At 31.5% G+C, this 27,300-nt stretch overlaps 2 protein-coding genes and 1 long non-coding RNA gene across 5 annotated transcripts; 2 read left to right on the plus strand and 1 right to left on the minus strand.

The window, feature by feature from the left end:
* Positions 1–571: 571 nt before the first annotated feature.
* On the minus strand, positions 572–4,345 carry LOC141447738 (uncharacterized). The gene is made up of 4 exons (XM_074115528.1): positions 3,682–4,345; positions 3,010–3,080; positions 2,210–2,402; positions 572–1,698 (listed from the first exon to the last, which is right to left on the minus strand). The coding sequence occupies exons 1-4, from the start codon at positions 4,148–4,150 to the stop codon at positions 1,352–1,354; spliced, it is 1,080 nt and encodes a 359-aa protein (XP_073971629.1). The 5' UTR covers positions 4,151–4,345; the 3' UTR covers positions 572–1,351.
* A 198-nt stretch (positions 4,346–4,543) lies between these two features.
* On the plus strand, positions 4,544–26,793 carry LOC141447731 (uncharacterized). 3 transcript variants are annotated; one of them, XR_012454544.1, is made up of 9 exons: positions 4,544–4,753; positions 5,031–5,281; positions 7,601–7,680; positions 7,763–7,931; positions 9,025–9,217; positions 15,120–15,318; positions 16,695–16,851; positions 17,073–17,949; positions 18,162–26,793. XR_012454544.1 is itself a non-coding variant. In XM_074115514.1 (8 exons), exons 2-8 carry the CDS (start codon positions 5,045–5,047, stop codon positions 17,604–17,606), a joined length of 1,569 nt encoding a protein of 522 aa, XP_073971615.1. In that variant the 5' UTR covers positions 4,544–4,753; positions 5,031–5,044; the 3' UTR covers positions 17,607–26,793. The 3 variants fall into 3 exon arrangements, 2 of the variants coding, with proteins under 2 accessions (XP_073971615.1, XP_073971616.1); XM_074115514.1 differs by having other exon boundaries at positions 17,073–26,793; XM_074115515.1 differs by having other exon boundaries at positions 9,025–9,184; positions 17,073–26,793.
* On the plus strand, positions 9,225–13,956 carry LOC141447759 (uncharacterized). Its single transcript, XR_012454564.1, has 2 exons — positions 9,225–11,046; positions 11,225–13,956. It is a non-coding gene; the product is annotated as an uncharacterized lncRNA (long non-coding RNA).
* Positions 26,794–27,300: the final 507 nt, after the last annotated feature.

A 27,300-nucleotide genomic window follows, 5' to 3' on the forward strand; every position in this document is an offset into this window, starting at 1 on the left:
ACTAGTCACTTCTTCAGGAATCTTGGCATTCCAGTCCTACAGCATTCCCAACACACTATCTAGTTGATATGTGCTACTATTCTGGTTTACCGAACTTTTTGTCTCACTTCATCCCATCAACCAATTCATAAGCCCTCATACACCGACATATTAGAATAGCCAGAGCCCTTCTCCAATACTGGTTACGAACCATGGATTTGTAAATGGGAGATCCCCGGCTCGAATCCCACTAGTATTAGTTAGAAAAAGTATTAATAGTAAAGTATACGCCTCTGCCTCGTCCACGACATCTAATAATAGTTAGACGTTAACCCCTATAAAGAAAGAAACTTTACTTACTCAATAATTAAATGGTTTCGGTTGAAATCCGTGAACCGCGAAGTGGGACATTACTCGTACATTTTTTTTTTTTTTTTGTTATTCGCCTCTGATTGCAAAGGTGGTTACAGGATGTTGAAGCAGATTTGTTGTAGATGGGCAAAAGACAGTGGGGAAGCATGCTGGAAGTTTCTACTGAATGAAATCAAGAAAATGAAGGATCAAAGGATGAAGAAAAAATATTATGAACCAGTTTAAAAAAAAAATATCAAGTTTAATAAAAATATTATTTTATCCAGTTGCTTAGAAATTCATTCTATACATATTAAGTAATAAAAATAATTATGTATGTATATAAACGTAACATTCAAAAAATGGGTAACACACTTTGCCATTAAAATTTATGACAGTGTCAACGTAATATTCTAATATTTTTTTTTTCTGAATAATTCAAAATTTGTTCACAACTTTGAACCTTTTACTTTGTACATGTATTTAGATTAATTATTTATTTATTGTTAATTTCGGTAACTATAACAATTGATTGTACCTATGATGTTAATTCAAGCCTACTCAAAGACATCACAGGAACACTAGTAAATAAAAGGTTTTCTTTAAAATGAAAAAATAGGGACCCTAGAGAAAAAGGGTGGTGAACTTTTTTTCGGCTTTGTGAATTCCTAAATATGTGTGACCATCAATTTTAGGTCCAAGACATGTGGAATGCAATTCAATTCCAGTTCTGAGGCTTGAACTACTGACTACTGGTATCATTACAGCCAGATCTCCTAGTCTTTTTATGGACAACAAAAGACATAGGAAGCATATGAGTCGCATAACCATGGGCCAAAATTGTTTTGGTCGCATGACCAAAATTGTCAGGTGGAGATTGTACTCTGTGAATAGAATTGAAACTTTCAAGTTTCAATCAGGAACCTTTGGGAAATGACAGCTAGACTTACTAACCAATCATCATGGAATCTATTTGGAAAAATATTTAAAATAATTATGGCACGAGAATCAAAGTTTTTTTTTAAGACCATAAACCCTCAAACGGATCTACATTCAACAGTATTTTCTTACAATTTTGTACATGATTAAAAAACTGTTTATTAAATTCTTCTTCACCAATAGTTTTACTAAATAATTTACCACAAAATGGACAAATAATTTCATCATGAAAAATGATATTAACGACATTATTTTCACATCGTTGTTTTGCTCCTTTTGAATCTATTTCTTCTACTTCACTGATCAATTCTTGGACAGATCCACAATTATTTCTATCATCAGACTCAATCGCAATAGTTTTTTGTGATGATGATGAAAAGGCTTGATCACTCTTTAAATTATGTAAATACATTAAATACATTTTCAGGCCTAAAAAAAAAAAATTAAAAAGTTATATTAACTAAAAATTGGTAAAGGTCTAAATGATTGCAAGAGACCCCAACATCGAATCCTTGCAGTTTTTTTCTGAGCATCCATGTTTTGTATAAGTGTACCAGAGAAGAAGTCGTCTTAGTTCACTGTCCTTCTATTCGGTCTTAGTCTTTTCACTCTAGATAGAGTCTACAATTTCTTTACTCTAGGGTAGTCTATTGTCCAAATAGAATCTCAGATAGCGGACTTGGTTGGATGTCAGTTTGTTCTGATTATCTGAACAGTTGGGCCCGAAAATACTTGAAGAAGCTTTAAAACTTGAAAAGAACCAAGAAGATATTATCTACTTTCTTTTTTGCCAAATAAAATTTTGTTTTGTAGAAATGCTATTTACAATTGCAACGAAACTAGTTGATCTGAGAATGACATCAAGATCTCAGTCTCAAGATGCTATCAAGAGATTCCATTATATTGTGAGAATGTCAAAAAACAAGCGCAGGTATTTTACCTTGATACAGTCTTTTCATAAACGCCAATGATTCTTTTAGTTTTGCTTGCTGCTGCTGAAGTTCAACTTTATCTTCATTCATTTTATTCAAAATCTCTTTTAATTCATCATTTAGACTATCTGTAAGATCTTCTTGGTTTTCTAACTGGATAAGTGAAAAATCTTTTACAGTTTCTAAACTTTGTAAAGAATCCTGAAACAATTATAGAATTGGTTTTAAAATGTAGGAAAAAAAAAGAAATAAAAAATAAAATTCCATCTATTAGTACGGTGGGCTAGGGGGGGGAAAAAATGGCGTTTGTTACGTTACGTGAACATTACCTTGTTTAAGGGTAGCTTTAGTGGAGATGAATGGTAAACAAAATGAGGTGAGGAAAATTTGATGTAAGAGAAAAAGGAGTTGAACGAATGTTTTGCAATAAGGTTTCGTCATAAACTCAACAGAGGTTTTTACTGAAGCAAGATAACTGTTAATAAAGATAAGTTTTCGATCAAGTGTATTCTAAACTTAGGCAGTCCTTTCCTTTATCTTACAATCTTATTCTCAAATGTAACCCCTCTGATATTACTTTCATGAAAAGGTAAGGAGCCTAGAGGCAAGTGCGTTTCAAGGGAGCATTCTAGGCCTTTAGTTATATTTATATAATATAACAGTTTCTATAAATAAATAAACTGAAATTAAGTACTTTTACACACAAACTTTACCTCTAGAAATTCGTTAAGACTTATAACCTAATCTCAAAAATGCTATCTAAAATAAAATACATTCAAGTTCAAGGGTACAATTTCTGTTCTATTACCTTATTATCTTCATCTGAAGTGGAGGCCTCCTTAACTGGATCTTCTGAACAACTGGCCACTTCAAGAGGGGCTGTACAGAAAACAAGAATTAATTAAATTAGTTTCGGTAAACAAAGATATAGTCAAAATTGAGACCGATTGTAAAAGCAGTTCCCAAACTTATTGGAGAATGAAGAGATTAATTTTATTTTTGAGATCTGATTCATCCAGACTCAAACAACTGTTTTTCTGCAAGTTGGGAAGGAATTTGATAAGCAACTAACGTGGTCCCACTATTAAACTAAAAAAAAAATATAACAGACGGATCGAATTATTAATAGGACTTTTAGCAAACTAGCAAAATAAACACTGTCTAGTTCTGTTAACAGGTACAATGACTGGCTAGGATGATTAAAAACAATAGATTAAGCTTTGAAAAATAATCTCTCGCTTTAATTACCTAATATGGTTAAAGGAAACAGCTATAAACGCAAGTATTATGCCCAAGTACTATACTTTAGTGAACATATTATTAAATTGTTTGGTTCTTAAACCTGTATTTTGTGTTTCGTTTAACTGGATCTTTGATTCTTTTATTTTATTGTAAATAAATTGATAAATACAAGCATTCAGTGAAAGATCAACCAGCCACGAAAAGTAAGCAATTAATTTGAAGACTTCAAATTAACTACCTTGTGTGTTATCCTGTTGCTGCAAACTATCCGGTAATTTTTCCAGCTTTTGCTCACCATCCGTCTTATCTATTAGATCTCGTAACTGTTTCACCAAAATCTGTTTTTCTTCAGTTAGCTTGGATATATTACTCCAAAGATCTTTGTTTTCGTTTGCTAGCATAAATATATGATGACTTAACTGAGACTTTTGACGAGATAATTCATCAATTTTTTTCTCTAAAATTTCCATCCTCGAACAGCCACCACTTCCATTATGAACTTGTTTATTATTTCCAATTTCTTTGAGCTTTACATTTTCTTCTTCTAGAGCATAAAGTCTATCTTGCAGCTTATCATAGCGCTCTTTAATGGACTGAAACGCTAGTTTCAGAGCGTAATAAGATGCTGCTGGAATAACTTCGACATTTTTATCGGAAATGTTTTTTTTAACAGTATGATTTGGAGTATTATTCACTTCTGAATTCATCTTAAAAATAGCAAAATAGTGGCAGACATAGGTAGTGATAATTGCATCACAAATCTGGGAATCACCGGCTCTAACAACAACAACTGACCAATAAATGAAAAGACTGCCTAGGCATTCACCCAAAATGGGAGGTTCCACTAACAGATAAACAACTTCATAGATAACCGTTCTAAATCATGTCTGGGACTAACACAGGAAAGCCAATAGTAATATCATTTCACTTTGTGTTTTATAAAATGATTTTTTAATTTGTTTTCTACAAAATGTTATAAAAATGACTTCGTAATATATACAAATTAAGTTAATTTTTCCACCACTTACATTACATTCTTAATGTTCTGTATTATAATTAATATATTATTACTCAGTTGGTAGTTCTGACTAACTAACCTCCGTTGAGGGTACAAGGTAATTCCTATTTGGAAGAGTCGTGTGGGGGAAGTAATAGTTAATTTTCGTCTGTAAAGCGTCTATAGCTAATGTTAAATAGAATTTTAATAAACAATAAAGTTTGTAGTTTTAGTTAAAAGTTTTTAGAAGTTCTTTAAGTGTAGATTTAAGTTAGTTATTCCATCCCAGATGTGGTGAATTAGGAGTCATTTGGTAATGATCTGCTTCATACCATCAAAGATGGATGAACTTGGAGTAGTTGTATTTTAAATTCATATTTTGTAATTTCACAGATATTGACACTTCTTCAATTTCATCCTTTTTATTAAATAGTCTATTAATAGATAATGTGATTAAATCGTTTGCTAATTTATACATTTAATTAAAACATATTTTATATCTTAAGATATAACAGAAGGAGACCTTAACATAATTTCTGTTAATTTTTTTTTTACATATGTGTTTTATTTTTTATTTGAAATTATTTCAGAATTATTTGAAAAAATGGTCTCAACAAGGCAATCGAGTAATGTTGGGGCTACCGTGGAGCCCTCAACAACAGAAGCTGGGGGAATAAAAACTCGACATAGTGCCCACCATTCACATTCACAAGAAATAGTACCAGTTGTTCAGCAAACACGGGAATACGTTTCTAACAAACATTTTTTAGATTTACCACCCGAAATATTTGATAAAATTTTCAGCTATACAGGCTATAAGACAGTTTCACAAATGCGTTTGGTAAGTGAACCATTCAATTTATCACATTATTTTTGAGTAGAAGTTTTATTCTTTTTACTTCCTTCTTTACAGTAAGTAATTCAGTTTATGTTTAAAGCATTCAATAAATCTATTAATACAATTACTTCTTCTAAATTAAACAAAGTAAAATACTACTACCTCAACCAAGTGTTGCTTAACATAGTGTAGTTAAAATACAGACTCGCTTCTTATGAAATACACTTCTAATCAAAAATTTCTTATAACTTATTAATTATGCACCAATTTTTAAAATTAATGGAAAAAAATCATATGAAAATACTTCATGCTTCCGGGTTAAATATCACAGCTTACGTTATCAATATTTTTAAATCAATGATGTATTAGGGAAACAATAATGAAAGCTTCATTCTATTTTGTACATTCTATTTTTTAAATGTAATAATACAAATAAAATAAAAAAGTATTCATTTAAAAATTTAAATAGTTAAAATTAAAATAAAACTAGGCACATCAAAAATAAATTTTTAGAAGACGGATTCTTGTGGGAATACTGTTGGGGATAATTATGAGTCCCCCTACTCTTCTGCCTCTACAATTCTGACATACCTGCCCCTTTTGTTACGACTACTTAAGCAGAAAAGCTAAGAGCTACATTAACAGAAAACATGGTAGCTTCATTTAATAAAGACATTGACCTAAGTATTACTGACACTAACACTCGTACTGTTCATTTTAAAAACGGTTTCAGAGATGGAATCTGCGGATGAATTTTTTTTAAAGCAAAATGATTTTTTTTCTCTCCAAAGGTTCAAGACCTCTTTTAAAAAATCAACAACTGTGAAATCCCTTGAACACAAGGGGATCAAGGAAGCGCTACCTCGGTGTAACTCTTGACACACAACTCATCTAGAGCCTCTTTATCAATACCGAAGTACAACTGCCTAATTTATACATTTAATTAATAAATGATTTATATCATTTCTTTCTTAAGTGCTTCCGAATGATACACTTTGGCAAACACAACATCGTTTAAGGGGGCTAATCTACTAAAACGGTCCGGTCCAGGTAACGGTAAGCGTACACTATGTGGTGAAAATTTAATAGTGAAGTCTGAGTTTGGATATTTCAACATTTTAATCAATATTAATCCACTAAGGAAACTAATGTGATCAATATTATTGGGATTATTTAGAAAATAAATATTGATGTTCTTAATGACACAATTTAGGCGTGAAAAAGTTGTATGGTCAGAATTAAACTTACGATTCTGCATACTTTCTTTTTGTAGTGTGGTACGAAATATTCTAAATGTCTTTCCGAGAGGATTCTATGTGTCAAGAATTACAAATAGTAGAAAATTACTACGAGTGATAGCAATTAAAATCAGTTTACCAATAGAAAACACTGTTCTTTATATGTTTCTCTTTGTAATGACAGTATAATCAGTTAGGAAATGAGATCTCTCTTATTCCATGGTCCTCCAATGTTAATACATTGCACACCGTATCGTATGGGTTGAGGCGGCTACAGATGCTAGAGAAAATGAGATTTTAGATGTTCTTGAATAACACTATCTCATTGTATTAAATGATGGTTTTAAAACGTTTATTGATTTGACTCTTAGTAACAGTATGTAGTTTTGAAATATACGAAACACAGATAATTATACTTTCAAGACAAGCTCGAATTACTCCCTTTTCCGAAAACCCTAGTGCAAAAAATGATCACAAAAAGCATTTTAAGTGAAACTGAGCACTTAAGTTCAAAGAGTCTGCTGCTCAGTTGGTTCTTAAGAAAACACGGAACATAGAAAATAATAATTGATCAATAAATTTGGTTAATTTGCATTTCAGAAAATGCCATTTTCTCTTTAAATTCAGAATTTTTAACTTCTCATTTCATCCACAATAATTTTAATTATTTAAAAAAAAAAATTATCCAAAAATGGCTTGTTAAAGAGAAGCGTAACCACTCCACTTTTCGAGAAGTAGCTAATCGGAGTTTCCTGGATAAATGTTAATTATTTAAATGTAAAAACATATATATACTAAGATTAAGAAAATTTTAAAACAGTAATTGAAAAAACAAAAAAAAAAGTCCTGTTCAGTTCTGGCGCTCATGGCCAAAGCATGCACCAAGGAATAAAAAAAATTCTCTTGGGGATTCAACCACGTTCAAATTGATATTTGTCCTTTAAGAATTATTGAGTCCTACATATATACTCAGCACAGATCAATTTAGAAAACTATTTATTTATTTGGGCTGAAGAAACCTCAGAACGTATTATTGATGGTGGATACTAATTTTTTACTTAAACTTATTTGTCTTTTAATTTAGGTATGCCGACAAATGGACAAAACTTGCGGATCAATTTTAAATTCTACATTTCAGAAATTACAAACACAAATGTTGCATAGGTAATTCTTTCGTTTTATCAAAAGTTTTGCATTCTTTATTTAAAAAACTTTATTTTATAAACTATTTATTTTTAAATTTTAGGTTTCATTTTATAAAATCAAAAATGCCTCGAAGAGAATCGGCTAGAAGAAATCATCCGCTAGCCTGTGAAAGTGACATCATTGAAACGTTACACATGAGACTTACATTGTTGCAGATGTCTTTTGGAAAACATATTGAAAGAAAACATTGTTGTTTTTTCGCTGGAGAGGTAATGATTGCCTATTTTCCTTCTTCAACTTTCCCTCCTCCTGGGCCTTTGGTATATTAGCCTTCATTAGTTAGTTTTTCACATTCATCCCGGTTTGCATTTTATTTCCCTCCACTATTAATGGCTACCCTGTTTATATTTTTAAACATCCTGTAGTCTCGAGAATATTTCTTCCATTCTTTTGCCGCCTTGTTGGCATTTGTACTTATTATAGAGTAATCCTTTCTCATTATAGAGCCTTATACAATCAAGCGTTTCTCCTTGTGCGTTAAATGTCGTTTTCAAATTGGTTCTTCCATAAATAATGCATCTGACAATAAACTGTTAAGTGAACTTTTGAATGGAATGAAAGCATGCATGGAATTTCGCAGTTTTCTGCTTTAAGGGGAAAATATGCCTTGAATTTCTAACGAAACAACAAGCAATTTGCAGACTTGCAAACAGAAGATTGGCTTAATCAAAACCAAATCCACTATGACCTAAAAAGAAGCATTGTGGTTCGTTTAGGTGTTAGTACGATGTAATCGTAAATATGGCTGAACCAAAGATGTTGTCCACATCATCGTATCTCTGCCTATATAAATATATGTTGTGTACTTTTTGGTGGTGTCAAGAAAGGCCTTCGTAGGAAGCCAAGATAGAGTAGCATTTTTAACCTTGATTAAGTCGAAATGATCAAGTGTTTTTGTGAACACCGGTTACCATTTTACATGACCAATGTTTTTGTCACTTTCATAGGGCATCTATAAGAACCTCAAAGGTTTCCATCTTCTTCGTTCAGGGTACCCTAACTTCAGATAAACGAGATGATGTGTGTTCATTTTTGTACAACGTTTCGACTACTGACATTCACAGTTTCCTACAATTTTTATCGTACGTTGAAGATCATTAATACTCCCATTTTCAACAAATCCATTAGTTTTTTCTAACAAGATGTTTTGATTAAAATAAACAATGTTTTTATCATTTATTATATCCGTCGCAGCACGCATGTTTATTGCTATTACTTTGTAGAATAAATTTAGCAACTTAGCCTGACTTAGGTGAACGGTTGAAAATATATTAAAAACCCCTAAATTAAATATATTTACAGATACTGGACGAAGTATTCCGGATACTACACTATATTAAAGTGACACCCAAACTCGCCAGGCCATATAGAGTGACAGATGAACTATTCGATTTATCCACAATGGCCATGGAATATTTTAAAGAAAACATCGAGCCAACCCTGCCAGAAATTGCTTATTTTGGTACGGATTTCTTTGATTTTGGAAATCTACATCGTGAGTACTTTTAAGTCATTTTAAAAAAAACTTAATAACTTAGAGTGGGTTACAAAAAAATAAAAGATGAATTAGTTCCAATTTTTGTGACGACTAGAACAGTAAATAATAATGAGTTTTAGAGAATTTCGTTGCTCCACAGCCAAACTAATTGTAGATCCACCAGATAGATATCAATACATTACATTCTACACTCCTAACAAACTAATTAATACGTTTGTTTTAGGTTTCTTTTTCTAATGTTTTCTTTTACACACATTTTCACTTTATTTCTACTTTATCCTTGCAGTACTGTCGGCCTAATTTTTATGTTTTTTGTTTTCTTAATATATTGAAATTTTTAATATAATAATAAACTTTGGTCACAGATTAAACCTAATCATCTCCATTTTTGAATTTTTCTCTACTTTTGATGTGGTTTCGTGGGGGTATGCATTTGTTAGGTTATGATGAAGCCATATATTCTACTCTTACTCTGACTGAAATTATTCAAGATAAATTAACCTTAAAATTGTCAGTAATACAATATAATCTCGCTGACAAGTCATAGAATACCTTGTATTGGCGACCTATTAAGATTAGGCCTTAGTGACGTAAGGAACTTGTTATCCTATGCGTTCTAAAATAGATTCTTAGCCTAGAGTAAGATTTTTTAGCGTTTTTATAGGCTTTAAAAGTTGCTCATTGAGTCTGTCTTAATACTGAAGCGTAAACACAGAGGATTCGTTGCAAATATAAAATCAGTTGAAGATCAAAATAAGTTCAAGTACTGCAAACTTCAATTATTCTGAATCATAGCAACTCAAGATTAGTGAAATAGAAGTATTATTTATGAAACATGGCTTTAAAACATTCAAACAGTTTTTCTACAGATTATTTCTTGTTTTAAATATTAGTGAGATAAAATGTGAGATCACTTCAGCTGGGTTTTCCTTTTTAGTTAACCCAACGAGTTATCACCGAATAACCTTTTTAATAAGTAATTAAGTAGGGAATATGTGAACGTTTTTTAAAATTTATGCGAACGGTTAAAATGAGTGATGTGATTTTTGCATAATAAAGTGAAACTAAAAAGAAATGAAGTTTTCTTCTTCAACAATAAAATACCATTGAAATAAATAGGTGAGTAGATTTTTCTTTTTTCTTTGTCTAATAAATTTATTAGAAAAAACAAGAAAAATTATGTAAATAGTACTTAAAATAAGAATGTTACCTCAGTTTTTTTACTGATTTATTTTTCAAGCATTTAATTAGAAATAAAGTATTTATATCTAATTATTTGTGTTTTATTATTGCCTTTGTTTTGTTGAATTTATTTATAAGATTAATTTAATTAGATCTTAAAGCTGCTTCAGTTTTTAATTTGAGCGATTGGCAAACTTTTAACTTTCGAGTAAAAGTTTTACGATCTTCGATGTTAATGTCGAACATGGAGAACATTCTTTAAGACGGAGAGTGTGTGAGAGAAAAGAGTATTCTATTCTTTCGAGAAAATCTTTTTAAAAAAAACCGAGCCAGTAAAGTGGTTCCTTCGGTTGACTGATATTGTGACCAAAACCACCATATATTGTGACATCGGTTTCTAAGCGAAACATTAAATTTTGAATATCGGCAATTTTTGGCTTTTCTGTTGTTACTATGGATACAAACACACATAAATTTGAAATTTGTAAAAACTACTTTTCCGTACTCCGGGAAATTCAAAACGGATAAGAAAACGCCAAATCTAATATCTGCACCATTAATACCATCTGTTATTACTACATTAAAGTAAAAGGAGTAAATCGTTAATGAGGAAACAAGACCTAAAACACAATAAATAAATTAAAGTAAAGAGAATGTTAAAAACTTTTGTTTATATTATATTTAGCTTTTAAGATATTGCGATAGAATAATGCTTCACCGTCCTCCCTGTTAACAGTTTTGCCGATCGCTCTGCTATTTGTGATTTATGGAAATAAATAATCTATTTTTATTAAATAATTTCATAAATATGTTCTGTTTCAGAAAATAATCAAGAACAAGAACAACTTGACTTTTGGTGTTTTTGTAAATGTGCAAGTTTTTTAAAATAGTGGTTTCTAATCTTTTTAATAATAATTTTGTTCCTAAAACTAAAGAATATTTGTTTTTAAATAGTTTATAATAAATTTTTATACTTTTGTTAATATGTATATTTTTATCAAGTTTTTATTAAGATGGACTTTAGAAAAAGTGCTTTTAGTTGTTAATAAGTGCGAAGATACTTTCTTCTTTTTCTTTTTTTTAGAAGTAAATGTATTATTTAGATTTATTTACAGTAGAATATTGTTAGGATGACATCAAGAAAGAGGTTTGTTATGCTCTTGTTTGTCATCTCAAAGAGAGAGAGAAAATCTCTCTCTTTCTTTCTTTCCTCTGATGGCACCTAATGAATGTTTTTTTTCTCACCGTCCATAACCGTTTTCTCTTCGCAACTTGGGCGCAGCAAAGAGTCTCTTGTTTAGTCTTAATATGAAGGTGAACTAATCCAGTAATCCTAGAGTAACCAAGTTGGGTATAAATGAATTTTACCTATTCCGTATCAAGTGGTTACCGTTGAAGTTATGAAGACTACCTGTTATGGTATTATGGTATAGGGTATTCGAGAATGGATATACGAGGTGTGGCTATTAAATAACCGAGACTATTGCTGTAAAACATTTTATTTTAAATTTATGCATATTTAGTTATTATCACCTTCAATATACACCCCTTCTCTATCCCTACAACGCTCCATGCGAATTTACCAAAGTTCGAAACAGTGCTGGAAGTCTTTTTTCTGTGAGTTCCTGCATGACTCGTGGCGCTTTATTCTTTCACAGCTTCAACGGACTGAAATCGTGTTCCTTTTAATGCAGACTTGACTTTGGGGAACAGATAAAAGTCACATGGGGCCAGGTCAGGTCAGGCGAAAGCGGTTGGCCTAAAACTGTGATGTTGTACTTGGCTAGAAACGTCGAACAGAAAATGCAGTGTGAACCGGCGCGTTGTCTTGATGGAGAACCCCGTGACTTGATCTTCCACAAAATCGGGTCGTTTTTTCCCTTACTCTTTCACGGAGTTAAGCGAGCACCTCACGGTAGTAATGTTGATGAATTATAATCGATATTTTCACCCGTTTTGAACGTGGAAGGGCAACCTGGGCGGTCATCATCTCCGACGTCTTCTCGGTCATTTTAGAAACGCTTGAACCACTCAAAAACTTGCGCACGTGATAAACGTTCATCGCCATAAACTTCTTTTAATAAAAGATAAATTTCAGTAGCGGTTTTATCAAGTTTCATGTGAAATTTCACGACAATTCGTTGCTCTACTACATGTTTAGTATCATGTTTTCGGCAAAACGAAACTAACACCTCTTACACGAACGATGGTTCCGGTCAGACAGATTTCTCTACAAACACGTGAGACGCTGCAATCGAAAGAGAAGGCTTTACGCTGCGCAGCTGTCTGCCGTTACGGATTTGGCGCGTGCATAGTTCTTCTGTAGCAGCATCAGTCTCGTTATTTAATAGCCACACCTCGTATGGTGTTAAGTTGTGAAGAGTCATGCTTTTATTATTTCCCAAACTTTAAAAGAGAGCGTTTAGGTCTTTTAAAAGCGGCAATTTCATTGCAAGCATCTCTTTCAGCAGTTAAATATAATTACTCGTTTTATTTTCATTTTCAAATATTCAGGATAGCATGTAAACAAAAAGCCAGTTTCTAGATACTAGAGTTTTATTACATCGTTATAAGGGCAACTATTTTCGAAATTCCTTCAGGAATATGACAGTTAAATGATAAACTGGTCAAGCGAACTATCAGGGAATTTTTAAATAGAAACAGTTTTTGTGAAATAAAGCGTTATCTGAACGCCAAAAGGAGAGATGAACATTTCAAATAAGGTTGATAGTTTTATAAATGTTTTACTTATAGTTTAATTAAAATCCATGTGTCTATTAGTTTTATTCTAGTTTTTTATTACCGTATTTTGTTGACGAGTTTTTTTAATTATAATAAGTTTACTCAGGTAAATCAAAATAAAATAATTATATTTTAATGCTAATTTCTTAATTAGCTTCTGTTCATTTTAACTTTGTCTCTTCACCTTTTGAACGGGAAATTCATACATATGTTAACGCGGACTTTTCTATTAGCTTTTCCCGAAAATGTTGAATCCAATCCCCAACCTGTTTAATTTTCGCCTTTCATTCTGCTGATCAGACATCATACATAGTAATTGTATAATTAATTTTACCTTATTATTGTAATATACTTAATCCAAAGCAAATCTGTCAACTGGTTTGTAATTCATACTAACCATTTAACAAGACTGACTGCTTTTAGTATACAGTTTATTAGTTTATTGAAGTAATCGAAATGAAAATGAACAAAACAAAAAGAGTGATCAAATGAAGGTTGATGTCAAACGATGCGTTAATCTCCGAGCGAGGAAGATGATAAATGTGAAGAAAACGTTATGAGGAAGATATATCTACCGAATTTTGTTATGCAGTAGCAGCGATTTAGATGTAAGAAGCTATTTTTAGATGGAGTACCACTAGACAATGGTGCCTACATGTGTTCATTCGGTTGGAAGTTCCCGGAATAGTGCTGAATTGGATACAAGGAAGATATTAATTAGTAACAAAATGTCTGGAAGCTAGTTGTGATGTTCACAGCAAAATTGGGAAAGAGTAATGTACAATTACAATTGATTAAATTATTCAAAACTAGTTTCTCAATGTATCTTCTTTTTGATACCCTATTTAAAAAAAAGTCTGCTAAAAATTTTGTTGTATCCAGAACTTTATTTTTCTCCGAAAAAGGGCTATTTCCCTTCGGAATACTCTAGACGGGATGTCCCAATGTTTATTTGGCCTAATTTGATAGAAAAGAGGTAATAAGGAAACCAAATCATCAGCGACTATAAAGATCTATTGAAGCTACTCGTAATTAGTCACTGTCTATGGAATATAGATGCCCAAAATCAAATTGTGGATGCGCTAAATCCAAATGGCTCACCTAACTACTATTTCTACAAGCTTTTAGTTGTGTAATTGGATTATCGTCTTGGTATCAAGATATCACCATCATTTTATGGATGTTATTAGAAAAAAAAACCGCTGTGGCGTTGAATCATTTATATGAAATGGCCGCTTTCTAGAAAACGGCAACAATGATAGCAAATGCGGATATTGTTCAGTGGTTTAAACATGCGACTTACGTACTCGTAACTAGGCGAGTATTAGACAAAATAAATAAATTAGGACCAGTATTTAATTACCAAGAAAATATTCAAATTACTCTGAAGACAACCAAAGTTGTTTCGTAGGCTAAACAGGTCACAATCCAGAACCATTCTTTGGGAATAGATGAAAATACGAAACTGATCAATTAGAAATTGCCCAGCATTGAAGATCTGGAGTATCAATACTTTATTGGGCGAATGTTGAGAGTTGTTGAGAACCGAAGTCCCTGAGACTTGTTCCAAAAAAAGTGGGACACCAATGTTCTAAATTTCAAATCCTAACCCTTTTATGTACTTGCGCCCTTTCCAACTCAAAATACAGATCATAGTTATGTACACTATTATATTTTTTGTCAAATTGTTGATTAGATGATGCTCTGCTAGTTTGTAAAGATTTTAAATACGTTTGTTACCATAGTTTCTTTTTATTTTTTGTATTTTTGTAAATGAATAAGAAAAGAGATGAAGTTAATTATATATTTACTTTAAACCGCAAAACAAACAATCGTTTGAGAAACTTTTGTTCCAATTCCCATTACCTTCCACCAAAACGTCTTTCTATTACTCTCTAATTTTTTTGTATTTACAATTTGGAAGATTTTATTGATATTTATATATAATTTTTTTTTTTATACGAACGGTTGTTAGGTGGCTCCATAGCAGACACCTCTAACAATAAGTCTTGGATGTTTGAATCACCGCCACATAGTGGGAGCGCCAAAACTGAATATGAATCAGCTGGAGCCAGTGATGAACGACCAACTCCGCCACCTCCACAATCGCCACAACCACAATCAAATATTGTTTTGCGCAAACGTATTCGCAAAATTAAACAAGGAATGAAAAAGTAAGATTTATTTATTTAATCATTTTTCTATTTTTCATAACTTTACTACATTGTAACGTAAATTAGTCATGTTTTGCTACAATTACAGTTATTTCTCGCTTTTGTAGGATATTTGTAGGATAGTTATCTGCAGACCATCATCATAATTGCGCTTAAACTCTCTTTCGCGATTCTTGGTCTTCTTTATCTACAAGTTGTTTTGATCTAATTCTATCGCCATCTTTTTCCCAGAGACCTCTTGGATTCAGTTGTTAAACATACAATCATCAAATCGTGATCTCAGTCCGTGATTCTTCGTGTATAATATGTGTATTCCTGCAATTGCTGAGCAGTATTTCTTTAGGATTCATATCTTTTACAATTTTTACAAGCGGCATTGAAGATGGTTGTAGATCTGTATTTTTCTCCTTTCAGTTCTCTGTTTTCATTGTTAACGTTAGTCATCTGGAACTGGAGATTTATTGGCCCGGGAAAGCTCTGCGGGACACTTCGTTGGCCCGGAGCCCTGTTTTGGGGTTTCGAGGGGTTACTTCTCGGGGAGGAAAAACCAAGGCCTGAGAGCTTTACCCAGGAGTCACTCTCCAGAATTAAGAGTCTGATTAAACGGACGGGTCTGGAGGATGAGCTCTAAAGTCGGGGAGCCACAATAGATTCAAAGGGGTCGCAGTGGCGTAGGCCTTGAGGCCGCCCTAATTTAATCTAATCTAATCTAGTCATCTGGAAGTAAAAACTTTTCTACAAGAGAAAGAGTGTTAACGGTGACGACAACTGCTATTATGATGGTTTCAGACATGAAAAAAACTAAGCTTGTTTAAGATTTGAACAGAGGAAGGTACTATGGTGTATATCCAGGTCTTCCAATTAGTAATCATTGCTGTAATCGAATTTTACTGGCCTGGTGAAGGAGTGGCAAGAATTTTATGAAGAGTTAAGAATTTTAAAAAGAAGTCATGTAGCGTTTCAAAGCTTTAAGCACGGCCGTGTGGGGGCTCAAATTTAGTGAGAGAAGAATGTTTTGGTGAAGATTCAGGCAGTGGTCTCCGTTCACGAAACTAATTTGAGACAGGGTGATTAAGGAGAGTAATAAAGGTTCCAGGAATCTTAAAAAGTTCTATCATTTTTCTTTTTTTTTTCAACACACTTAAACATACTAATGATGTTTTCAAGGAAATTGTCCGTCCTCGGCGATGTACTTAACTTTAACTGGGTAAACATTCTTGGTTCTTCTTCATTATTGCTCCTCCACATTTCATCCTTCTTAATAGTGGTAATCAATTACTTAAACAAATGACTAAGTCACTTACCTTCTCGTAAATCCTAACAACTTATTAAGCTAGCCACAAATTAACCATAATTTACCAATTTGTTTTTTCTAGGTACAATTCACAGTTAACAATTATGAAGCGAGAACTAAGAAATTGTAAAACCAAAATGGCTGAACAGCAAAAACAGTTTCACGAGTACGCTTCAAGAATGGACGATTATGATAAGAAAAATGAAGAAACTTCTAGAAAATTTAGTACGCTGCTACAGGTTAGTTTTGTTTTCATCTTATTTCTTAAAATTATGGTTAACATTTTTATAGCTTCTTCTTTGAGGGTCGTGGAAAGATTGTTTGCCGGAATTGATGCTTCTTTTGGGCACTTTATTTTTTTAAAACTTTCAGATTTGCCTTTTAAAAACTAGAAAATTGGAATATTTTTTCCCAATTTAGTCTTTCATATTTGCTAATTATTATTTTTTATTTCATTCAGGAATTAAACAAGTGTAAAACTGAATTACAATACTGGAGATCAAAATCTCCATTGAGCTCACTGTGCGCAACATGCGGTAAAATGACAGCTGGCGGAGTATTCTCAGAAGAATTTCACCTGTTTAGCGGTACGCCGTCAACGTTTGGTTTTGATGAGCCTCTACCATCAACTTCATCAATAGAGGAAGCATCCAGTTTTACGGTGGCCACATCTTCTTCAGCCCCACCATGGCAATTGTTAACACATATACCCGAACATTCAACGCCACAATTGCCACAGCAACAATCGCAGCAACAATCACAATCTCAGCAGCAGCAGCAGCAACAACAACAATCGCAGCAACAACAGCAGACAAATAATACAATCAATACAGCAACAACTGCATCAATTCAAACAACTACTGCCACAACAAATACAATAAATACAGTTCAACCAACAAAACGGAAATCCGTATGTGATGAAACGCCAACCACACATACTAGAAAGCAAAAAAGGCCTCGTGCCATGCTCAAAGTTCGAAGTAAACGTAGTTAAACAAGACAAAAACAAGAAAAAAAAAAGTGTACTCTAAAATAACTACGTTTCTATCAATTTTAATTTTCAATTTTGGTTGTTTTATTTTTGTTTAAAAAAAAAAGTCTTGTCCTTGCCGCCCCTCACCCGTACTTTACCAAAAAAAAATCACCTTTCTGCTAACTTATTATGAGCTAAAGAGAAAAAAAATTTAGTTAAAAGAAATTTTAATGGCAACACTGATTATTTAGTGTTACCTTCTAGATTAACCTTGTCTAAATGGTATTGAGCTTTGAAAACTCTTCAAGACATAACCTTCTCAAGATAAACGTAAACAAATTGAAGAAAATTAAAAACTAAACAGGTAAAAATGACCATTTTGAAATAAATACAAATTCAAATCGTACAATTGATTATTGTTATTTATATGTGGGCAAATAATTTTATTTATTTTAATTTTTAAATAGCAAACTCAATTAATGATACCATCAAGGACTATTCATTTAGTGATTTATAGAAGTAATTTGTGAGTAATGATTTGGTAATTAACAACTCGTCGAATGTTTATGTTCTCAGATTGTTTATATGGTGCGTTACATTTGCAATATAAGTGAATCTTTCTAAGACAGTTTTGCTATGTAAGTATTTTAACATGATTTTTTTTTTTTAACTATCTAGGTTTTATACAACTTATTTTTTATAGTTTACACAATAATCTGTCTACGCTCTGACACAATAATGGAGCTGCAATCCTATTGCATGGGTTAACACCCTGATCGTTCTGTAACTATTAAACTGCTCGCTCTCTAAAAGAATAAGCAAACACCGAAGATTCAATCCAATATGATTGCCGATTTCATCTTAATCGTCAAGAAACTCATTCTATTTTCTGTTCCAGCCGTTTCCTCCTTCGGTCCACTGTTGCCTTGAGCGTTCGCTCTTTTAGGTCTTTTTTTCTTAATTTTCTTGATGCCCTTTTCCGATTTGAACATTTCATCTCTGCCCTTATTTCCTCATTTCATTTTCTTGGTCTATTTTAATTGTTTTTTTTTTCACATGGTTCTTCTCCAGAAAACCTTTTTTATTGTCCTTAATTTATTTTTATTTCGTGGAAGATTAAAAGATCGTACGTGAGAATAGTTGTAAGGTCAGAATAATAATTTTTCTTGTTAGTTCTTTGAAGAGAGCTATCTAAGACTCTAGGCCTATTTTCAAGCTTTATCCAGTTCCGGTCGTCTAATAACGTTTCAACATCCGATTTTTCCAAACACACAAGCTTACTTCTATCAAGGGGTACTCCTTTCTCTCCAGCTCCAGTAGCTTGGTGTACTTTTTTAAATTAAGTCCTCAATCCAAAAATCATTCCTTTTAAAGGTTCTAAAGAATTGTTTCTCTATAATTAATATCACAGTCTAATTTTTATGTTTTTATATCCTCTCATATGTGCCCTTTTTTCCACAGGTCTATGTCCTATCTTCTTCGTATTCGCTTCAGTTAGAAGACGTGACGCCTGAATGGCATCTGTCAGTCTTTTCTTTTTTCTGCATCAACTTCCTAGTTTTTAGTAGAACTTTCTATTGATTTTTTCTAATCAATCACTTCTACAGTTATCTTCCATGCTTTCCGAACAGGTATCTTCACTTATCTCCCCTATTTAATAAAAGTCGCGAGTCTATGAAGCTTACAGTTAATATGGTTTAAAAAAATGGTGCAATATATGCAGATTCTGCTGCTTCTTTTTCCTCATTTTCACTTTAAAGCACCAAATTTTACGAATCAGCGTTCAATTCTTATTTTTCTTCTACAATACCTTGTTTCTTTCACTTTTTTTGGAACCATCCTTCCGCTATCATAGAATCTCATAATTTTACCAGAAATTCACAATTGAATGTAATTTCTACATGGTTAAAATAATAAGCGGCATCAAGTGATATTATTAATTTGACAACGGACTATTGGATTATCAATAGTTATTAAAATTGGCAGTACGTATTATTGTGTAAAATAATAAATATATATGAATATATGAACGTTAAAAGAAAATAATAATTATATATTTAAAAAAAAAAAAAATACTTATATAGAAGGAGAGTGTATTCGTAGGGTGCACAAAGGGAATACTATGTATCTGGGATATCTAAGCAATTAGATGACGTATAAAACGTTTAAGTGATAATAAGTTGGCATTTGAAAGGGGTGTCCATAACATGCCATGGTCCATCATAACTCGCAATCATTTATTAATAGAATTTTTATTATTTAAAATTAATTAATTTATTTTAAGCCTCGGATTATTTTTTATTTTGTGTGTGAATATTTTTTTTTTAAATTTTTAAGGGGAATTTTTAAATAATATTGTCAGTATATATTTTTTTTTATAAAATTCAAATACTTCGAGGCTAATGGGGAAATACAGTTTGTTTTTTTCTTTTTTGGTATTATTACAGATGAAAAGAGAAGTATAATCTAAATAGGGTAGTACTTAGCAGTTAATTCTGTAGAAAGTTTCTCAGCAAAAATTTAAATAAAGATAACCAATTTAAATGTAGTTAGAATTTAAATAAATTTGGCGTAAGGTGCATTTGTTTTTTTTTTTTTTTTTTTTTTTTGTATGCAACATTTAATTTAAAACAAGACAAACTATTTTTTTTTTATATTTTGGCGACCATAAAATTTTTTTATTCTTCTTAAAGGATATTATTATTAATTTTTTTTTTACAAAAAAGGGGGATATTGGTTAAAAGAACACTTAATTTTTTTTTTCTAAATTATATTTTATCATTCAGGAACGTTTTAGGATGACATAATTTAGTGAATGGCCTGGATGAAGTTATTGTTTTTAATTTTTGTTTTTTTTAAAAAAATAGACTTGCAGCTTTCTTTTCATACATTTTGGGATTGTTTGAAAGGGGAAATTCTTTATCAAAAAATCTTAAGTTCAACGGACCGAAAAGAAAAACTCCTGTGCATTGAGGAGGCAGGGGCTAACTTCCCCTTCCTCTGGGGACATTAACGAAAAAAAATACTAGAACCCACATTGTCATGATAAAAAGGTAATTGGAACTAAGAATCCTGGAAATGAATTTTATTTTCCACATATTGGGTTATGAATTCCATTATGTTGGGTACATTGAAAATATTTTTGGTTCCAATAAGCTGAGTTCGTTACAGTTGTACTATCGTAACTTTATACTGCTATAACGTACTAAGCTTTTTATAAAAATGCTTTAAATACTTCAATAAAAAGTTGGTTTTTTTTTAGCAGCTATTTTGTCCAATAAAAATAAAACAGCTTCCATCTTTTTTTTGGTTCCCTTTTTTGTAGAATTTCAGGTGTTTGACAAATTTTTAATAATTTTCCCAAATATGAAGACCACAAATGTTTTTAAAAATTGCTTAAGATTATGTTCAATAAAAATACCGAAACTAACGAATATCTCTCCCATCAAATGCAAGCAATATGAAAACTGAATAAAATTACCTTATTTTGTTGAAATCATTCTTAACAATTTTAGTTACTTTTGTGTAATAGATTTAACTTTGAAAAACCACTAACTTATTTTAATTATTACTATTATTTTGCTAAACAAGATCAGGCGTCCGTGTTTTATTAAGATATACGTCTTTACCATCTTATTTCAAAATACAGGCTAAGAAATAAACAATTTACTAAAGAAATTAGTGTTCTTTTGACCGATTCTCTTTCCCGTAAATAATGCTGCACTAGAACAATGTAAAATTTAAAAAAAATAATGTTCTTTAAAAAAAATTATTCTATAAAAGATAAATTTTCTTGAATTTTGTGTCTTTTTTTCTGATTTCTTGAATTAATTTTAGGGGTATTTTTTAATTAATTTTTTTTTTTTTTTTTTAATATAAAGACAGTAATTATTTTGATTTGATTTTGGTTTTCTGGTCTAGAAATTGCATTTTCTTTAATTTGTTTTTTTTTGTCTATATTTCATCAGTTATCTCTTTTAAACATTTTTCTTTTTTCATAATTAATTTTTAAATTTTAACGAAAAGACAGATTTTTGTTTTTTTGTATCATTTTGTTGACTCAAAATTATTTTCTGCTTTACGTCGTAAACGAATTGGTTCTTTTTCTTCTTATTTTTAAATAGCTGTTGCACGAAGCTTGGTAGTTCCCAGTGTTAGGTGATGTTAAATTAACAAAAATTAAAAGTGATAATTTAAAAAAAAAAAAACAACTTATAATAAAACATTTAAATCGTAGCTGCCTTTAGCGTTTTACCTTGTTCAATGTATTTGTATAATGGATTCATTAAATTCGACACGCAATTTAGTAATATATATATATATATATATGGTGAAACAAAATAAAATAATAGTATATACTGATCAATATTTTATTTACATGTTGAGGTGATATTTTTGGAATAATCAGCTAGCCTACTTTTGATGCTCATTTGTTATCATCTGTAATCGACTGTGTTTTTTTGTTTGATGTGTAAAAATTATCTTGGTTCTATTTTAAGTCTAGCTTGCGCATGGTTAAGTGTTAATTACCTTGAATCAAATTTTAATTGACCGACGAAAGTTCATTAAAAAGGAGCTTTAAAAGCGATTTCTTACTCACTTTATTGTTGTTCATTGTGGAAGAGTTTCTCTTAAGATTAACATATACTGCTTCTTTTGGTCCATTGTTGATCCATTGTGGAGCATCCAAATCCATTTTTCACAGTTCCTAGTCGCCATCCACCACTTCAGGTTATTCAGCTAGCAACTTCTTATCAAGAACATAAGGGATAAAAACAAAATCAAATCAGCTCTGTATCATTCTTAGAAATTTTGGGAAGGTTACGAAAAACTCTTGGACCTGTTTCACAGATCCAGGGCTCCAGGTTGCCTTCTATCAAAATTTTCGTTTGCTACGAGCATTCCACAAGAAGATGCATTCTCGTGGCTTATCCTGTTCCATAACTAGTAGACAACCTAAGTGAGTGTTTTGGTAAATGCCGTGCCTCCAATGCGGTCAAGTCAGAACATTAGCTCAACTTCGTTTTGCTAAAGAGATAGCTGCAACTTTTCAGGGCACTCCAGAAAGAACTTGAGAGTACCTTATATCAACAATGTTTCTTCCTCTTCAGTTATCATTGTCCACTGACATCCGTGTCCATTTTTTAGTCCGTAAATCATTCTTTATCCCTATTGGTTTTTTTTTTAAAAAAAAGGAAATTAAAAAAAAACGTAAAAAACTTAAATCTGTCTACTACAAATACCCTAACTTTAAATTATTTATTTAATTAAATTTCCACTTTGATGGGTCATCCTTAAGATCTTCCTCATTCTTAACTTTTCCGTGCTTGGATTACGCTTTTCCATTTCATCGCATTGTTTATCGAAGCATAAATGCTTCGGCATCGTATGCAAAAAACAGGATGTATTAAACACTTAGCATATAATTACAATTTGAAGGTCCAAAGTTTCTGCATTTTAGGTATATATTTCCGAGTTAAAATAAAGAGTTTTATGCGTTCTCGAATCTCTCTGGGTTATCTTCTGTTTTTTTTTTTCGTCAAATCTCGCCATATCGTCTGTAATTAAAAACGATCATCTTTTCTAAATCTGTTATGGTCCAGTTGGGCTTTTTTTCTCTCTCGTTGTGACATTATTATTGCTTGTCCGCTAGGTGGGACCAAGTGCTGCGCCAGTTATAATCCTCTTGGATCTTATTATTTTTAAAAGTAATAAAAGCAGGGAATATTCAAGACAAATTTAAGTAGTTTTTATTTCTATCGTATTCCATACTTTTCAGAATATTAAAAATCAATAATAACATTATTTGGTGTATATAATTTGTATAATCAATGGCTAGCAGTCATTTTGCTAAAGAAATAAGCAATTTTTTAGTGAAATACTTGTCCAAATTTAGAACGAAAATTCAACCAATTAAAATTTACAGTAGTCTGAAAAACTGGGACAATAACTTCAAAGGAAAGCAACTAAGCTGTTCTACTAAACATTCAGAACATAATCCCTTTGCCATTCGTCATGAAATTTGATGAATTAGGGACCTGTATTTCATAAATCTACAAAAGGATTTTTGTATGGAAAAGCCTCCTTAAAACAACTCTGTCCCAGTAAGGAATTTAAAATATAGGAATCTGATATGATAAGATAACCTGTGAAGGTCACATTTCAGCGACCCTGCCCTATAAACTCCATTTTAGATGTTGATAACCCATTGAGCGTAATTAATGGGAATGAATTCAATCTAGCCATACGTTTTTTTGGAATCTAAAGAGACGAAAGAGTTAACAAACAGAGGAGAAGATGCGCCAGTCTATTTTTCTTCCTCATTTCTTAAAATCTCATACTTGAAAATGATGTCCCAAACTGGAACAATATTCTTTGATAGTAGCCTATAAGTTTTTGCCACTCTAGCGAGCCCCAATTTGGAGGTGAGCGTTCATTTTTGTGGGCACATAATGCTCTAAACGGAACTAATACTTATTTTCAAGATACCTCATCCATGTTAGGTATTCAGTTCCCCTTCATTCTTCCTGTTTCAAGCATTGGATGGAAAAAGTAGATTCCGAGTATTACTCTAGCAGAATTTGCTTGTTTTACAAGAACTTGTATCATCCCAGCCTCGACTATTAGTGTTTAATTCACCTATAAGATTTAACTTAAACTATGCAAATTCGTCTTTCGTAAAAAAAAAAAAATAAAATGAATAAAAAAATGGCAAGCTTTATGTTTTATATACTATAATACACAAATACACTCAGATTTCATATTTTATAATCAGCCTGAAATCACAGAAAAAAAAAAAAATTATTGATAAGCCGTTATTTTATTTACTCTTCATCGTTTTAATCTGCGCAGTTTTGAAGAAAATGAAAAAAGAAAAGTGAGTGTTAATGTATAACTAAATTTATATAAATATTTATTAATAATTACAAAACATTTTTTAGAAAATGGTGACGAAAAACAAAAAATTAAAATTTGAAATATTTAAATGTTGTGTACACATCATTGGAGAAGAAAATAAACAAAAATGCAGTAGATGGAAGAAGTTAAAAGAAAATAAGAAAGTTAAAGATAAAAAAAAAAATCTAAATCAAATAGTATGATCATTTTCTGAGTTATTATTGCATTTTTCTTTATTTAAAGACAAAAAGAAAATTAAAAACAAAATACAGTGATTGCTGAAAATTTTATGTACTTTATAAAAGAATTTTTATATTTTTTGTTTTAAGATCTGCTTTGTGCAATTTTTTAAAAATTTTATTTCTTGTAAGTTAAACCAAAACTAACAACCCTAGAAATATCTCCAGTAATTTTTATACTTTTCCCCCTTATTCTCCTTCTACAAAAAAAATTTCAATGATAAGAAACGATAATATGTTATCAGTATGACTTATTTAGTAGTTTGGCCTTTTTGTAAATATTTTAAGGTTCTCGAATGGTTGTCGAGGTTGATTGAAAAAGAAACAAGTGTTTTTTTTACGTCTTGCGTTTTTTTTTCCTCCCTTATCAAGAACTGAAAATGAATCAACGGCTAAAATAAGCTTCTCGCTAAAAGAAGAAAATTCTCGCGAGTTTCTTTCTTTTACTGTATTATCCTCTCTCAGAGTTAAGTTTTTTTTTTTTTTTTTTTTGCAAGTGCCAAAGTTTTCTCATCGCAAAACATCAGATTTTAAAAGAAAAGCGACAGGCTTGTAATAAATAGACTGAATAGACTGTCAAGCCCCCATAAATAGACATATGTCCAGATCAAGACGGCAAGGGATGTTAGTCTACCAGCCTCTGAATAATCTTGCGTGCTGGCCCTAGGAAATACCAGTTTCGTTCAGAACTGCTGCGAGGATGTAGTCACAGGATCCAAATGCCCTTAAGCCCCATTTAAGTGGTTCCAACTCTCTCGGCCTAAACGTAGAGGTTCCAGCCATTCCTTAAATTAACCTAGTCAGGAGCAAATCTTATTTCTGCTCTTCTCAAAACTATTTCACTTATGCTTCGTGTTTAATACCAAGATCATGCTTATTTCAGGATACGTACGCCCCCTTTTTTTTTTTTTTTTGGTTTTTCTGCCCAAAGAAGGACACCGAAAGTAGTATTCGTTGCTTAAACGTGTAGAGTTCAAGACCTCTTACAAAACTTCTTCTTTACTCTTTTAATTTATCTACTTCTATTTTTATTTACATCTACTTCTTTTTTGAAGCTGTCGTCGGAATTAGGATGATCTCAGACGGAGCTTCTCGAAGCACTCTTCCCAATCTCCCTAGCCTTGATTCTCGACCCTTCTGCTTTTACTTCCAATTTTCCTGTACCATATAGTGGTTCCATTCTGCTCATCCACATTTTTTCGTTTGTTCAGTTTTCTTTTAGTTTCTTTTAAAATCTTCCTCTTACAAGATAGTGACTTCCTTTTTTTCACTAGTAAGTCCTAGACTGTTCTCGATTGGCCAATTTTAATAATAGCTGCGGAAGAACCTGATAATATGATTTAATTAACTTATTTTTATATATATTTCTTAAAAATACTAGGTTTAAGCTTATCTCAATCCTGCCGAATTGCAAAAAAAAAGATCACGTTCTCAGATAACCCGTGTTAGTTGAAATCATTGCATCTTTTCCATCAGCTTATCTCCTTATTCTGAGCTAAGCAATGTTTACAATCCCACCTAAACGAGGAAATTCGTAATAGCGTTAGGATCATTTCGTAGAAAATTATCCTTGAATTCAAGTTCTTCTCGGATGATTTTGTTACCGTACAGTGTTTTTTTTTTTACCTTCGTCGACATGTGGGGTTATGATCATTTGTATCATTGAACATGAATTATTCCACACCAACTTCTTCCAATTTTCTACAATATCAGCATTAATTTGATGAATTTCTCGAAAACTTTTTGCTCTTGTAGTATGATGTGTGCTTCAAGTATGGGTATTCATTTTTTAATGATTAACAATGATAAATACAGTTTTCAGCTTAATTTCTGTACACCCAACAATTTTAAAAATATGTAAGTAAAAATCAAGTACCTCACCTATATTGAGGAATTGGGTTTATTCGTGTTTCATGTTCAGTTCGTGATGAGAGACACCGAAAATGATCGAAACGTGGGTCATTAAAAGCGTTAAAGTTTTTTTTTTTTCTAAATAGATACTTCATTGTTTCTCATTAACCATTTGTGTACTTTAAAACATAAGTTATCTTTTGGTTAAAAAAAAAATACAATGGATTGATCTTGTTTATAAAGATTTAATTAAATTAATTTTAAAGGGTAGTATGTAATTAATTGAAAATATTAACAATTTATGAATGATATAAAATGTACATTTTTTTTTTTTTAAGTTTTCGATTCTTCTGTGTACCTTTTTATTGTGTAAGTTGCGCCTCAGATTTAAAAATAAATAAAAAATAACGTTGTTGTTTTTTAAAAAAAATATATATTATATAAAATACGAATAAAAAAATATATATATTGAAAAAAAAATTAAAATAAGACACCTATAAAGATGTAACGAAAAAATAATACAAATTTCTGCACTTTATTTTGGTAGAATAAAAAAAAAGAAACAAAAAAGTAAAAACAAAAAAACCTTGTTGACCATGTTTTTAAGTAATTATTTTAACTCCCCCCTTACAATAAGAGGAATTATTTGCGATCCTCGTCAAAATTGTTGAATTAGCGTTTTCACAGAAATTTTAAATGCCCTGGAGCACCAAAAAAAGAAAATGCCG

The sequence above is a fragment of the Rhodnius prolixus genome, unplaced genomic scaffold (genome assembly GCF_049639745.1).
Source record: "Rhodnius prolixus isolate KJV_2025 unplaced genomic scaffold, Rpr scaffold_13, whole genome shotgun sequence".
Classification (NCBI taxonomy): domain Eukaryota; kingdom Metazoa; phylum Arthropoda; class Insecta; order Hemiptera; family Reduviidae; genus Rhodnius; species Rhodnius prolixus.